Here is a 13,124-nt window from a genome sequence, read left to right as displayed (position 1 = left end):
ATTTATCAGAGAAAGACAGAATACGAATAGGTAAATTCCTATACACTGAAGTCAACAGGATCATTCATTATGTAAGGTTTGCAAATGCACCCTAGAGCACTTTAGAGGTACAAACACACATTCAAGGGACACCAGCTTTAAAAGTCCTTAGTGTATCAACAAAGCCCGGGTATCTTCTGGTAGGCTTACTCTTATTTCAGCAAATGGAAGGAAATTGATCTTAGCCTAGACTGCAATTAACGAGGGCCATGAAGGTTAGTAATTAGGTTGAAGAACGGATGAGAGCTACACCCATACTTTAAAAGATCTGATTATGAGACTGACTTAATTATGACTAATTGATAGCATTCTGACTGTCTATAATATGTATTTTTTCACATCACTTCTGTTTTTTTCAGCAACAGTGCAGTCCATTCTCCAACTTGAAACAATTCTCTATTACAGAAGTCAGCTTTTCTTTCAAATGCGTCACCAAAGGATTCTGGCAGTTGAGAAACCATCAAGATTGAATCTATACCCAGCAGGTAAAGCTCCACCCTCTCATTGAAAAGCATCCTTTGGTGCCAACAATGATGTTATAGAGCTACACTGGGTACTACACTGGTTACAAATTAACACAGCTTGGGAGTAGAAAAGAATAGTACTGCTTTGAAGAAAAAAAACCCCAAAACCAAACAAAAATACATCCAAACAAAAGTTCCCTTTAACTTATCTTTCTGTCAGTACTCTTATGGTAATTCCAAACAGACAATGTTCTGCTGATCAGTTAGAGTAATAAAATCTATTATTCAGGCATTTGTAATTCGTGATATGGCAGCTAATTAAGATCTAAATATTCCAACACACACTTTCAAGTCTGTTCTCTTCAGCAGTGTAACATTTTGTTTCTCCTGTTTCTCAGTTCATTTCTCTGTAACTATGATATTCCTTGTCAGGTCTGAGATTATGTTTATTGAAATCAAGTGGCATCTGTAGGATATAATTTATGAAAGGAATACACTAGAACATCCTGCAACACAATGGAAGGTTCAAGAAAATGTAACAAAATTAACATTTCAAACTTAAATTCAGAAAACATAGGATAAAATCTATTTCTAGGCAAACTGTAGGATGGAAACACAAAAAGGTCTAAAGACCCCCAGAGTAAAAGTAAGCAACTCCTCTCTTAGAAAAGCAATTAAGAATGAAAATATTAATGGCTTTCACAAAAAGACATTGTGCATTTACTATATCTGACAGCCTGCATTTTATCATGTTCTTGGTATTAGTTTCCAAGGAGCTTTGGACATCGGATTTACTTACTTAGAACAACCATTCAGAAAATAGCTGGAGACAAATATTCTCAAAGAATTTGCAATAGACAGCAACATTTGTTTACACCACACCTTGTTGCTCCTATCAAAATAGGCATTTTCCATGTAACTTTCCTAAAAACCAAAGTTTGGTGCAAGATCCAGAGGGTAAAAAAAGAATAATACATTACTTGTGAGAGTCCAGTGACAAGACCTAGGATGAGTTATGAAGGATAAACACATACTGGCCACCAACTGCAAAATAATTCAGCAACCACTGATGGAGAAGGCACAAGGCTAACACCCTCCAGAAAACCAAAACAAAAAACCAAAACCACAAAAACCAAAACAACAATAAACCTGTATCAGAGCTAAACATAACCCCATCAAGACTTAAAAACATACAAACCTTTAATTTACAACATGCCGAAGTTCACAGCAGAGATGGAATCAGGTCTTATTCTTTCTCCTATGTTTAAGACATATCCCAAGCACCTTCTGCTAAATTAAAAGAAAAAAAAAATCAGTTTGTTAAACCTGCAAAACTCTGCTGTAGGAAACTAATTGCAGCTCAGATGCACCTGCCGTGGTGCAGCAGCAATAAGGGTGCTGAACTATCTGTGCCGCTGCATCTGGTAAGTACTGCCTGTGCCAGCCCACATTCAGTAAGAGAGGTCCAGAGGGCTGCAGCTATTCCAGTAAATTGTGTTAAATATGTTTGGTTTGTTTTTTTTTTTAATTAAACACAGAAGAGAATATTCATGGCTGCTGGAGCTTGCTAACATACACTGTTAAATTGTTAGAATGGTTTCTGGGCCAAATATCAGTCTCCAAAAAAATTCCTAGGTATAGTTCAGGAATTAGAAGAGACACTATTCCGAATATAGTTTGCATATAGCTACAGTGTTCATAGTCTAAGAAACTTTAAAATTATGGATTGCACCTGTTGTCCACTTCCCAATAACTGAGTGGGAAATCACTATGTTCTACAAATACATATATCTTGTGTTCTTTTGCTTAACACCAAACATACTTACTGTGCATCTAAGGGAAGCCAGAATCAGGTCTTGCCATCAATACTTTCTGAAAGATAACAGTGGCTCTCATATTCAAAACAAACAAAAATAGCAATATTTTAAAAATGTAAATACATACACTTGAGTTTTGTGATATCCTATGTGGTGAAATAATTTAAGAAAAAAATAAAGAGAAAAAAAGGATAACACAAAAGTATTATTTTGCTAGTAGTTTTATTTTATGCAGGATGTTTCATAAAATTTTGTTTGGACAGTGTATGCACTAGAACTGCTCGGACACAGAAATCTACTTAGATGTAAGGCCATACACATTTAAAGCCAAACTCACCCCACTTCCTTTGAGGCCTTTCAGCAGGCATCTACAGTAAGAGTTTAGTCACCCTTGGCTTTTGAGGATTTACAAAGAGGTAAGCAATGTTTGATTTACCTTTGAAGGCGACACTCACTTTCCATTGATTCTAGAGTGACAATGCTCCTTATTTAGGTGTGAAAATTAAATTACCTAATGTGAGATAGATGAATTCAGGTCATGTTCTTCAACACCACAATATTGTTCTCAGCAAAGACAGTAACTAAATGTGACTTTATACCAGCATAAATGAAGAACCTTTCAAAAATTATTCTGTTAGACAGGTGTGAATGAACCCAGACTCTTCTTGTTCTCCTATATCACATATAACTCTCAGTGTATTGTCAGTTCAAAAGATGTATAGTTTAATTTAAAACAGTATCATTTTGGTAATGTGAAACAGCACTTTCCCATTATATAGTATTTTCTGAGACAGCACTATATTACACATTCCCGTCCTTCATGAGAACAGTGTAAATCACATATGAACAAATTTCTCCACACTAAAGAAAATCAAAGTCGTGACATTTGAAACTGTGATTTGTACATTATTTTGAATATCCATTTGATTCTATATCTCCTTTTATGAGTTTATAAATCTATTAGATTGGCCTACAGGTAGCTTTGATTAGAGTTACAGAGCTATTTGTATTTTTTACATTATTAAAATGCATTTCCTTTTTTCATCAAATAACAAGAGCAGTCTTTCATTATCATTTGAGGTATTTACTTCCTGTAATATCTGCTGTTTTGGAATATTCAGGTTAAGTAGATGATAATAGTTTGATGATAGCAGATGATAGTATTTTGTCCCCGTTGAAGTCAATGGAACAACATTCATTTAGATTACCTAGGCATCGTTCCACTTATGGCACAATTCTGAACAGCTCACAATTTAAAACTTTGATCCATGACTCGTAGTCCATGATATTCCACACTGAAATGCAATGAAATGGAATTTGAGACTATAAGAGTCTCCAGCCCATTCATTACAAGATTTAAACAAACTTTTCATTCTGAACCAAAGCTAGAAGGGAGTTCAAAGAAAGGAAAGCTTATGATAACCTGATCATAGAAGTGTTAAGATGCACATACTGATCTGTGTATTTTATGTGTAATTAAAAAGAAATCATTTTGGTAAATTACTTCAAAATCACCTAAATAAATATCACAATTTCTAATTATAAAATGTTTCAACATATGGAATCCAACATATGGGCATCTCATAAAGGGGCTAATTTTTGTAACTTACAGAAACATTGAGGTAACATATTTTTATCCTTAATCTTGGACTGTGTACTTCAAATGTTTTCAGCAAATGCAGTATTATATTCCAGATTATGTATGATCATGTTCATCAAATAAATGGTGTCTCTAAGACTAATAATGAAAATAATTGACTGTCAGGTGGAGCCAGGACTCCTCTAGCAGTCACATTATTAAGCATCAGCAGCAAGTGAAACCATTTTTATGGTTAAAGGAAATATCTGATCCATGCCTGCAGCTTTACCAATCAGTTACCAATAACTTTATAAAACCCGAAGCGCATTTTTTGTTTGATTTGCATTCTAACACTATCAAAATAGTATTACACTGTCAGATTATTTGTGCCATATATTGCACATATAATTGGGGATCTTATACAGAAATTCAACTCTGGATCTGGCCAATTAACCATTCAAACATAAATCTGATGAGGACTGCATGCCAACTGCATGTTAAAGAGGGTGAAAGGAACCAATCTGACCGTGATATTGAGGCTCATCTCCAGAGGTATCGCTCTTGGAAAAAGCCTACTGAGAGCAATAGAGGCATTTAAGTATGCTCAGAGACTACAGATTCATGGGATTTGGTAGAACTCTGAAAGCCAAGATCCACATGCATCTCTCCAGGGCCAATGTCACTTAGTTACAAAGTAAATAACTGAAATGTTTTCCTCGGTGTTTATTAGGCTTCCAAATATGATTCAGAAATGTAAGCATTTAAGTAAAGCATTTCTCGAATATGTCAAAATCTTAGCTGTCTCATAACCGGACAGTTCAAACTACAATATAGTACAAATAATTATAAACATTTAACACAGGGAGAAAAAGGAAACAAAGATAAGATACAGTACTGAGACTAGTTTTCATCATCATCTTTATAGACATGTAACTGAGAGTGCCAGAACACTCTTCAACACAATGTACCTAAACAGACATGCTGTTCAAAAAGGTCTAACAATTCTCAAATTTTACTGACAGTCTTAAACGTTACTATATGGAGAAAGGGGAGGTTAATGTCTCTGTCTGTGTAGTGAGCATTCTTCCTCTGGATACAAGCAACAGAAGAGAATTTTGAGGTTAACTGCACACCTACAATATCATTTAATATTATAAAATATTGGGTTGGTATTCATACAGGTAGAAGGCCACAATCTCAACACATAGTCATTCAGCTCCATCGCTGGGATACCTCCTGTCTGGTACTAACTTTGGCCAAGTGGTTATGTCATTTACCATCTAAAACTCAACAAAAGAATTGTTTGATTGAAAATTAGAGGCTTGCCATACCTTAGGCATTCCTACCCTGTTGTTTTCTAAGATACTGCTTTTCCTTTTACATATTTTTAGCATAATGATTTTAATGCATTTGCCCTCACAACAGGATCTAAAAATAAAGAACAGAGTTCTCTTCTACCTTTTTACATCTGTATAAGGATACACAATGCAACAAAATCTGAATAATAGATGATGCATTCTTTGAACTGGGACAGTACAGTACATAAAAGAAATAGCTCCTAAATCTTGCATATAATAATGACAGCAACAATGCTATTATGAACGTAAGTGTATGGGATAACTTGTATTCCAAAAGCAGCACAGATGATGCTCCCAACAGACAATTCTACCCACCATAACTCCTCAAAAACAAAGTTGGTTTACAGGCTATTGTGGCATTCTGTGTCACTTTCAGGAAGGGATTTTAAGGTCTGTTTCTACTTCCACAAATACACAGTCAGTCTGAATCCTTACCTTCGGCTGCCCTAAAACATCTGACAGAGAAAAGCCTTTTTATTTGTTCTGATTCTAGAGTGTAAATCCTGGAAATAAAAGGAAAATGTTGAAACTTATTCTGTCAAGTACAGACTGTACAGACATCAATACTTACTTTTTTTTTTTAAACATTTCATCAAAAATGGCTTCTGAAAGAAACCGATTTGAGAGAATGATATTGGAAACCACAGTTTCGCTAACATGTCAGTGTGTATTAACTTGTTTAATGTTTTCTTTAACCTGGCATTCTACCTAGCCAGGGGTGAGACCTAAGACTGAAGAGGGAAAAAAACATTGCTGCTAGTAAATGACAGCTAAGTTATGGTTAGTGAGACCACAAAATATCAATAGCTTTATTGTGCTAGAGGCCTATTTTGACATATTAATGACTGGCAGAAAAAGAGCTATTTTTATCTAGGTCATAGTGAGATATCACAACATTCTCCAAAGGATATGAAATGTATGCATGGGAGGAACAAGACAGCAAGGTAAGACAGGGACATAATAGTAAGTTTGGAAGGAAAGGCAAGAACTCCTTTATATTGAATATAAGCAAGGGTACCTGTAATCTGCAGGAAGAAACTCACTGCACTTTTCACATTGTCTAATACTTACCACCCAAATAAACAGTAATTACACATGTATTTCAATATAATAAGCCAAAACTCTGATCCCAGCTCCCACAAACCAACTGAAGCGTATTTTAAGACAATTCCATTTATAATAAAAAACAGATGGTAAAGGAAATAGATGTCTCTTGGTGATCTGATTTACACATCTGCAGACATTTACAATATGCATGCATTTCCAAAGAATGCTGAGCAAGTTAAACTGGGAAATGGGATTTTTTTTCTCTTAATGGGCATGCTCAAACAGAGCGTGACTCAAGAAGAAAATAAGCTGTGACAAAGACACATCTATCCTATCAAGCCTATCTGTTTCCAAACCAGTATCATATTACAGCACCATGTTAAAGAAACACCAATCATGATAAAAATAAGACAACTTTGGAAATAGTTTACTGAAGGGAAACATCACTCAAATGTGAGGTGGCTGAAGGACGGGTGATCTTCAGATTTCTCCCCTCTCCGAAAGCAATGGTTGTCTTTCAGAAATTCATTAAACAGAGAAGCAAAACACCCCTCAGCAATACAGGCCTGGACATTTATTTAAGATCTTCTAAACCTCAGATTGCCATTTTATGCAGACATCAACAACAAGCCATTGACAATGACATCAAATATTTGCACTGGTCTCAGTGAAATTATGCACAAGAATCAGCAGAGAAATGCGTTACAACAAAGAAGGATGGAAGAGTCTCACTCAAAAGGAGAAAATGCTTGCAGAACCTCTTAGACAAGAGGTATAGGATAAAGCAATGCAAGGAGCCAAGATGTTAACAACCTTCAAAATTAAGTTGGGTTGAAGTAGATCAAAACTACATAAAATCTTCTCAAATTTAACTGCTAGTTTGGGAGATCTTGTTGGTTTCTCAGATTTTGCCCCATTTCTTTTTCTCTGGATAGTTTACTTAAGACTCACAAAGGGTACCACATTGTCAGGCACAGAGAACAAAGTCTTCTCTTTCATCAAAGCACAAAACTTAATTTAAGTGCCACATCTCTGAGCGGAAGGAACCATATCCTATAATGATATTCAACATCCGTGTCCATTTCAGTCCCGGGCCCGTCTGCTGAGACTGTAAGTAAGGAACTAGATTAACAAATGTTCTGAGTGTTTTCTTCTGCTGAAGGGATGCTGAACAGCCTTTAAATCTCAGCTTATGTTTATTTTGCACCACTATAGTGACGGGTAAGACAAGGACAGAATGCACCACTAAACCTGTCCAAGGGGGGCTAATTATCACCTAGGAATTAAACTAGGGAACTAGGCAAGTTTAACCAGTTTTATTTCATATAAGCCATCCTACAATCATCAGATGTTAAGTACTTTCGGGAACTAACCCCTTGGACTGGAGTCAAACTGGTGAGCTGGAGGTAAAAAGCTCCATATTCTATTACTAATCCCCTGAGCTATAGAGTCCCCAGCTGGTAGCTCCACAAAGGTTCACACAGCTTTTTTTGAAAGGCAGCAAAAGTAGTTACAAGTTTGCTTTATTATTTTTTTTTAAAAAAAAAGAAAAACACAACAAAAAAATAAACCAAAACAAACCAAAAAACCCTCCATACTTGCAAGAACAACTATCTTTTTCTTAAAATAATCTCTCTGAAAGTAGCAGACTGTACACATTTTACAAGAATAAACAAACTTCTGTAATATTTATCCACAAATTGGGAGTCAGAGATCATTAGTGCAAATTTCTGCTGACCGGCAGCATTTATTCTATAAACTTTGGGTATCCTAAGTGGTCCATTAGAGAAGAACAGATATCTTCAATCTGTCTAATCTCTTCATTCGGCATGTTTTTTTTCCAGGCATGAACGCTACTTGGTGAAATTTCCCCTTCATAAGGAAGATAGAAAAGACTGGTGGAGGTGGCAAATAATATTTGGTTTAAGCTAGCAGGAGGAAGAGGAATACCAAGAAAGGCAAAAATTGTTTCAGCCGTCTTCTGAGGAAAGCTCACAATATCTTCAAACTTCACTAGCTGATAATTTGTCGGCTGCAAGTCCCCATTTATTCTCAGTGCTGCTGCTGTGTTTGCTAGCCATAAATAGGACAACACAGAAACAGCGTTTGAATCAGAACTTGAAAGCTCTTTTCTTAATGATTCATATTCAAAGGCATAGCCTTCATTTAAACTACATTTTCCTTTACCATTTTCCCCTTTAAACATTGCAGCCAAGCGTTGTGGAACGTTTTTCAAGGAGTAAAGGCTTGGCTTATTTTTGTACAACATTGAATAGACCCATGCCCGTGGGTCCCTTACTACATATAATGCTCTCGTTGACGGTCCTAGGATTTTCTGAAAGAAGGGAAGCTTTAATGTCCAGCTCCCACTACTTAAACTAAGCACAGGCCGTGCACTAGGATAATAGACAAGGTGCCTTCTCAGTTCCCTAATGTATTCAGCATCTTTATCTTGACTCCCTCTTGCCCTGCTTCTTTGCTCTGACAGAGATTCTCTCTTTTTGGATCTTTTCCTTTTGTCCTTGCTTAAGGCAGAATGCTGAGCAGTTTTACTTCTGCTGGATTCATGTAAGTGAATGTTTTGTAAATGTAATTTTGTGCCTCGAACTAGAGACTGGAGCCACCCTTGGATAAGACGAAAATGACCATTCTGGACATCAGAAACCTTCCACTCACATGGATCTACAAAGGAATCAATTTCAAATTCAGTCTCAGGAATTTCAAGATAGGGTGTAGGTATTCTCATGTATAAAAAGTCACTGCTATTGAAAAACAGCTGTTTTAAAATTTCTGCTCCAGAAGCGGGAAGTGAAGTAATGATCACATCTGGCAAAACAACAGGGTTTCCTTCTAATTGTTTGGCTTTATTGCCTTTATCATGTTCTAATCTTGTCATGTCACTCCATTTTGCACAGATGGGCTGAGTACACATGCTCCACACATCCACCAATTCAATAAGCCACAGTGTGACAACCAGTATCAGGATCCAACGCAACATTTTACTGAAGGATATGTAAAACCGCCACTGAAAAGCCAGTATGACCAAACTAACACCCAAAATTAACCCTGCAATTACGTTCACTTTAAATCCAAATGGGAAACCCACCCTATGAATTTTTATCTGTTTTTCCACAGATTCAGTACCTAGACCAAACTTGGTCACTTTGTTTTCATGAACTACTTTGGCAAAACCACCAAATCCCAAGTAATCGAACCTTGTCTTTAAATTTTGATATTCAGTCACAACAGCGATGGTATTTTCAGTGTTGTTGACACTGAGTGAAATCTGAAATCCAGATTTTGCATTATCTATGAGTCTGCAGTTAGAAACATTGACATATGGGCCATAGAAAAGGTAAACAATCCTTGTAAGTGTGTTTTTCATTGGAAAGGTAACATTTACAAACTGAGTCCATCGCTTTTTGAATTCAGCAGCTTGTTCTGCCTCTTGTATCCTAGCAACAGGACTACTCCCATGATGATCAAACCAAAACATCTTGTAGTGGGCATCCCACACATCCATCATAGCTCCATTGTATTTGTTCTTAAATTTATAGGGTATGTATTTAAAATCAATGTCAAGATTATGAAAAAAGGCACTGACAGAATTAACAGGAGAGTCTTCCTCCTTCTCAATGTGGTCTACTACTAACAATGTCTGAGAATTTAAGAGCAGCAAAACGCGATACACACTTTTCAATTTCATTGCTGATGTGTAAGCAGATACTGCCTCACCACTCACAAACATCATGTCTCCAGCCTGGGAGGCTGTTATAATTTCTCCAGTTGAGTCTCCAACCTCATCACCAATCCATTTCAGCCACTGGGCACACTCACCAAGCTGTCCCTCCCAAGGCTGGTTACACTGGCTTGTAGGAGATGGAGCAAAGACCAAGACATTGTTCAGATGGCTGAGTTTAGGTCCATAAAGAGCCTCAGATACAAATACCTGTCCATTGGGAGCAAAAGTGAAAGAGTTCTGATCGGGATGTTCATGACCCGGATTGAAACTTCTCCACCCATCAATCCAGGCATATGGTTGAAAGTGAACGATGTCGTAGACAGCACGTCCACCAAGTTTTCCAGATTTAAAGGACACAAAGGTGTTTGTCTGGCTGTTTGGCAATCCAGCCCCATAAGTAACAACTCCCCAGTTAGGAAACACATGCATTTTAGCAGTACCGTAATCAGGAGGTGGCTGAGGAATGATTTCGGCAGCGTACCAAATAAATTCAGTGTGTAGCGTACTCCACCTCTGTGCAGTGGATGGCACCATTGGCCCATCCTTGGGTCTGTGTTTTCTGATCTGCTGTGCCAGCCAGTTGCCAGCTCCATTCTTCATGACAAACTTATCCAAGAACACGAGCTGACTCTCAGGACCATAAAACCAATTGTAATTAGAATCCGCTACACCCACAGTCCTTTGGAAACCTGGTAACAGGGTGGCATAGTAAAACCAAAAGTGCATTTTGAGCCAGTTATTCTCCAAGTTATTAATACCAAAGTGGCGCTGAGCCAGGAAAACATACTGGGTTACAGACTTGGCTGTGTAACTCCCGTAAGCTACTCCCTCATCCAGAGATCCGTCTACAATATGATTGAGCAGAAACATTGTTTTCTCCATCACATCAACAACAGTGTGTTTCCAAATATTTGCCTGAGATCCTTTGTCCACCCCTGCAACTAAAGCCCCAATAAGCAAAGCAAGCATATTGGTTGCTTGATGATTATGGAGAAGCTGCTTTCCCCAGGAACGAACCTTTGAGTACTCATACATTTCCTCGCTTACAGACCATATCTTCTCCAGGTATTTTTGCCTTCTCTCATTTTCCAGTGAATTATACAAGAAGTCAAAAGCAGTGGCAAATCCTGTAAGGGAGTGACCAAGTGGCACTTCATCTCCAGGTGCGTTCTCAACCAACCAGTTTTTGTAGCCAGCCATTCTATCCATATATTCCAGGGCAAAATCCAATGCAGGTTTATCTTCCGGACACAGCAAACAATAAAATGCTAGAGGTGGCAGATTGTTACCATAAATCTCATTCCACTTTGCAGCAAATTCAACGTGCTTGGGTGGAGGTAGGTAGTATGATGGGTTGGAGAGCATAACCGTCACCGCACTTCTGATGGCTCTAAATAGATGCGAATGGCTTGTATGAGCCTTCTGCCTCAGTGCCTGTACATCTTCAGCACTGAAATACAAATTTGGATGAAGAACTGTTTTTTTCAGCTTCTGCTCAGCACTAAGACCTTCAAGTTGCTTTTTTTCATATCGATCTACATTTTCTGTGAAAGCCACCCAATCAGAGTAATTGCTTACAGATTCTTCAAAGGTGAAAACAGCAAACATCATTAATGCTAGAAATAAAGTATGCCCCACGAACATCAGAGCCATGATCCATTAGGCTTCTCCTCTTCCCCAGGCATGCGTTTCCTAACAAAACACAATGCTCAGATATCAAACTTTGACCCAGTTAGTACAAAAAATGAACATCTTAAGGCATATTTTTAGGAGAAAAGACTTAGTGTGTACCGTGCATCTAAAAAATACTCAGATTACTTGTAATCTGAGCTACAACACTGAAATAACAAGGCTGTCAAAAACTTAAATATCAGGTGTCTTGTCTGTTCACACCTTTCTCAAACACAACACTATAGCATAAATATTAAAATAAGGGAAAAAGTACAATCTATAAGATATGCATATAAAACACGGGTTGACAATGCACAGAAAGAGACTGGAACACTGTCTCTTGAAAAACTTGACTTGAAAAAAGGAATGGAGTCATGCATTTACTTTTTCAAAAAGCTTCCAATTAGGTCAAATTTCACTTCTAGAGCTGACAAAAACTCCACTGATCACAAAACAACATAATTTATTCAAAACACTGTGTTGCATTTGATGAAGCAGGGAATTCAGACTTCAAAACAGACTGGAAAACAGACTTCAAAACTGAAGTTACTGCCTTCAGCCTTCCCCTTATCTCAATTTCCATATGCACTCTTTCCATCTTTCTCTTTTGGGACTCATGGAAGAGTGGGAAGGAAAAATAATAATTAAAAAAAAATCAGCATAGGTCATCCATTATCTCCTTTCGATGAAACTGCCGTGCTTTCAGCCACTATTCCCGTCTGTGAAAGGTGCGTCTGAACTAATAGTCATAGAGTACCGACATCTTTTCAAGTCTTCTTTCATCTTATCTTCAGCCAATGATGCCCAAATTTTGCCTCTGTGTTTCAGATAATCCCACTCCTTCCATTATGAAGCAAAAGGAAAACAAGTGAAAGAGGCAGAAAGCCAAAGCTTTTTTGTAAAAAGAGCAGTTTCGGGTTTCCCTTCCACTTTGCATGTTGGTTCTTTCTGTGGAAACAAAAATAAAAGTTGTCTGAAGCAGCACAGGTGTCAGAAAATATTTAAAGTACTTAAGATAACAAAGTATCGCTAACATCCTAGGAAAGATAAATTAATGCACTTTTTCTTTCACAGATATTAAGTAAGAAGGAGCATTTTCAAAGTGCCACAAAATTTATCTTTGGCAAAACAGAGATTCAGGCTGGCTACTGCACCTCGCTTTACTTCACCTTTTCAGGGCGTATTTTCCCGTTACGCTCTGAGGAGCTACCCCACAAAACAAATTCGAAACGCGCCGCCAAAATTAAATGGAGCTGACAAAAGCTAACTAAATAAATGCCACAGCCGTCTCCATAAACCACACGCCCGGTTCTGCCGGCGACGTGAGGGCGCGAAGAGAAGCCAGACCGACCCACGGCGGCGGCCGCCCCCCGCCCCGCCAGCCCCGGGACGGAGCCCGGCAGCTCC

The 13,124-nt window shown here is 37.8% G+C and overlaps 1 protein-coding gene across 1 annotated transcript; it reads right to left on the bottom strand.

Annotated features, from left to right (window-relative positions):
* Window positions 1-4,598: 4,598 nt before the first annotated feature.
* DSEL (dermatan sulfate epimerase-like) lies at window positions 4,599-13,003 on the bottom strand. Its single transcript, XM_014938696.1, has 2 exons — window positions 12,887-13,003; window positions 4,599-12,665 (listed from the first exon to the last, which is right to left on the bottom strand). The coding sequence occupies exon 2, from the start codon at window positions 11,697-11,699 to the stop codon at window positions 8,052-8,054; it is 3,648 nt and encodes a 1,215-aa protein (XP_014794182.1). The 5' UTR covers window positions 11,700-12,665; window positions 12,887-13,003; the 3' UTR covers window positions 4,599-8,051.
* Window positions 13,004-13,124: the final 121 nt, after the last annotated feature.

This window comes from Calidris pugnax, unplaced genomic scaffold (genome assembly GCF_001431845.1).
Source record: "Calidris pugnax isolate Ruff unplaced genomic scaffold, ASM143184v1 scaffold13, whole genome shotgun sequence".
NCBI lineage: Eukaryota > Metazoa > Chordata > Aves > Charadriiformes > Scolopacidae > Calidris > Calidris pugnax.
This window is presented reverse-complemented; position numbering and strand designations above follow the sequence as displayed.

Excerpts from the sequence above, each read along its gene's own strand:
- DSEL (XM_014938696.1), bottom strand. The coding sequence starts at position 11,699 with ATGGCTCTGATGTTCGTGGGGCATACTTTATTTCTAGCATTAATGATG.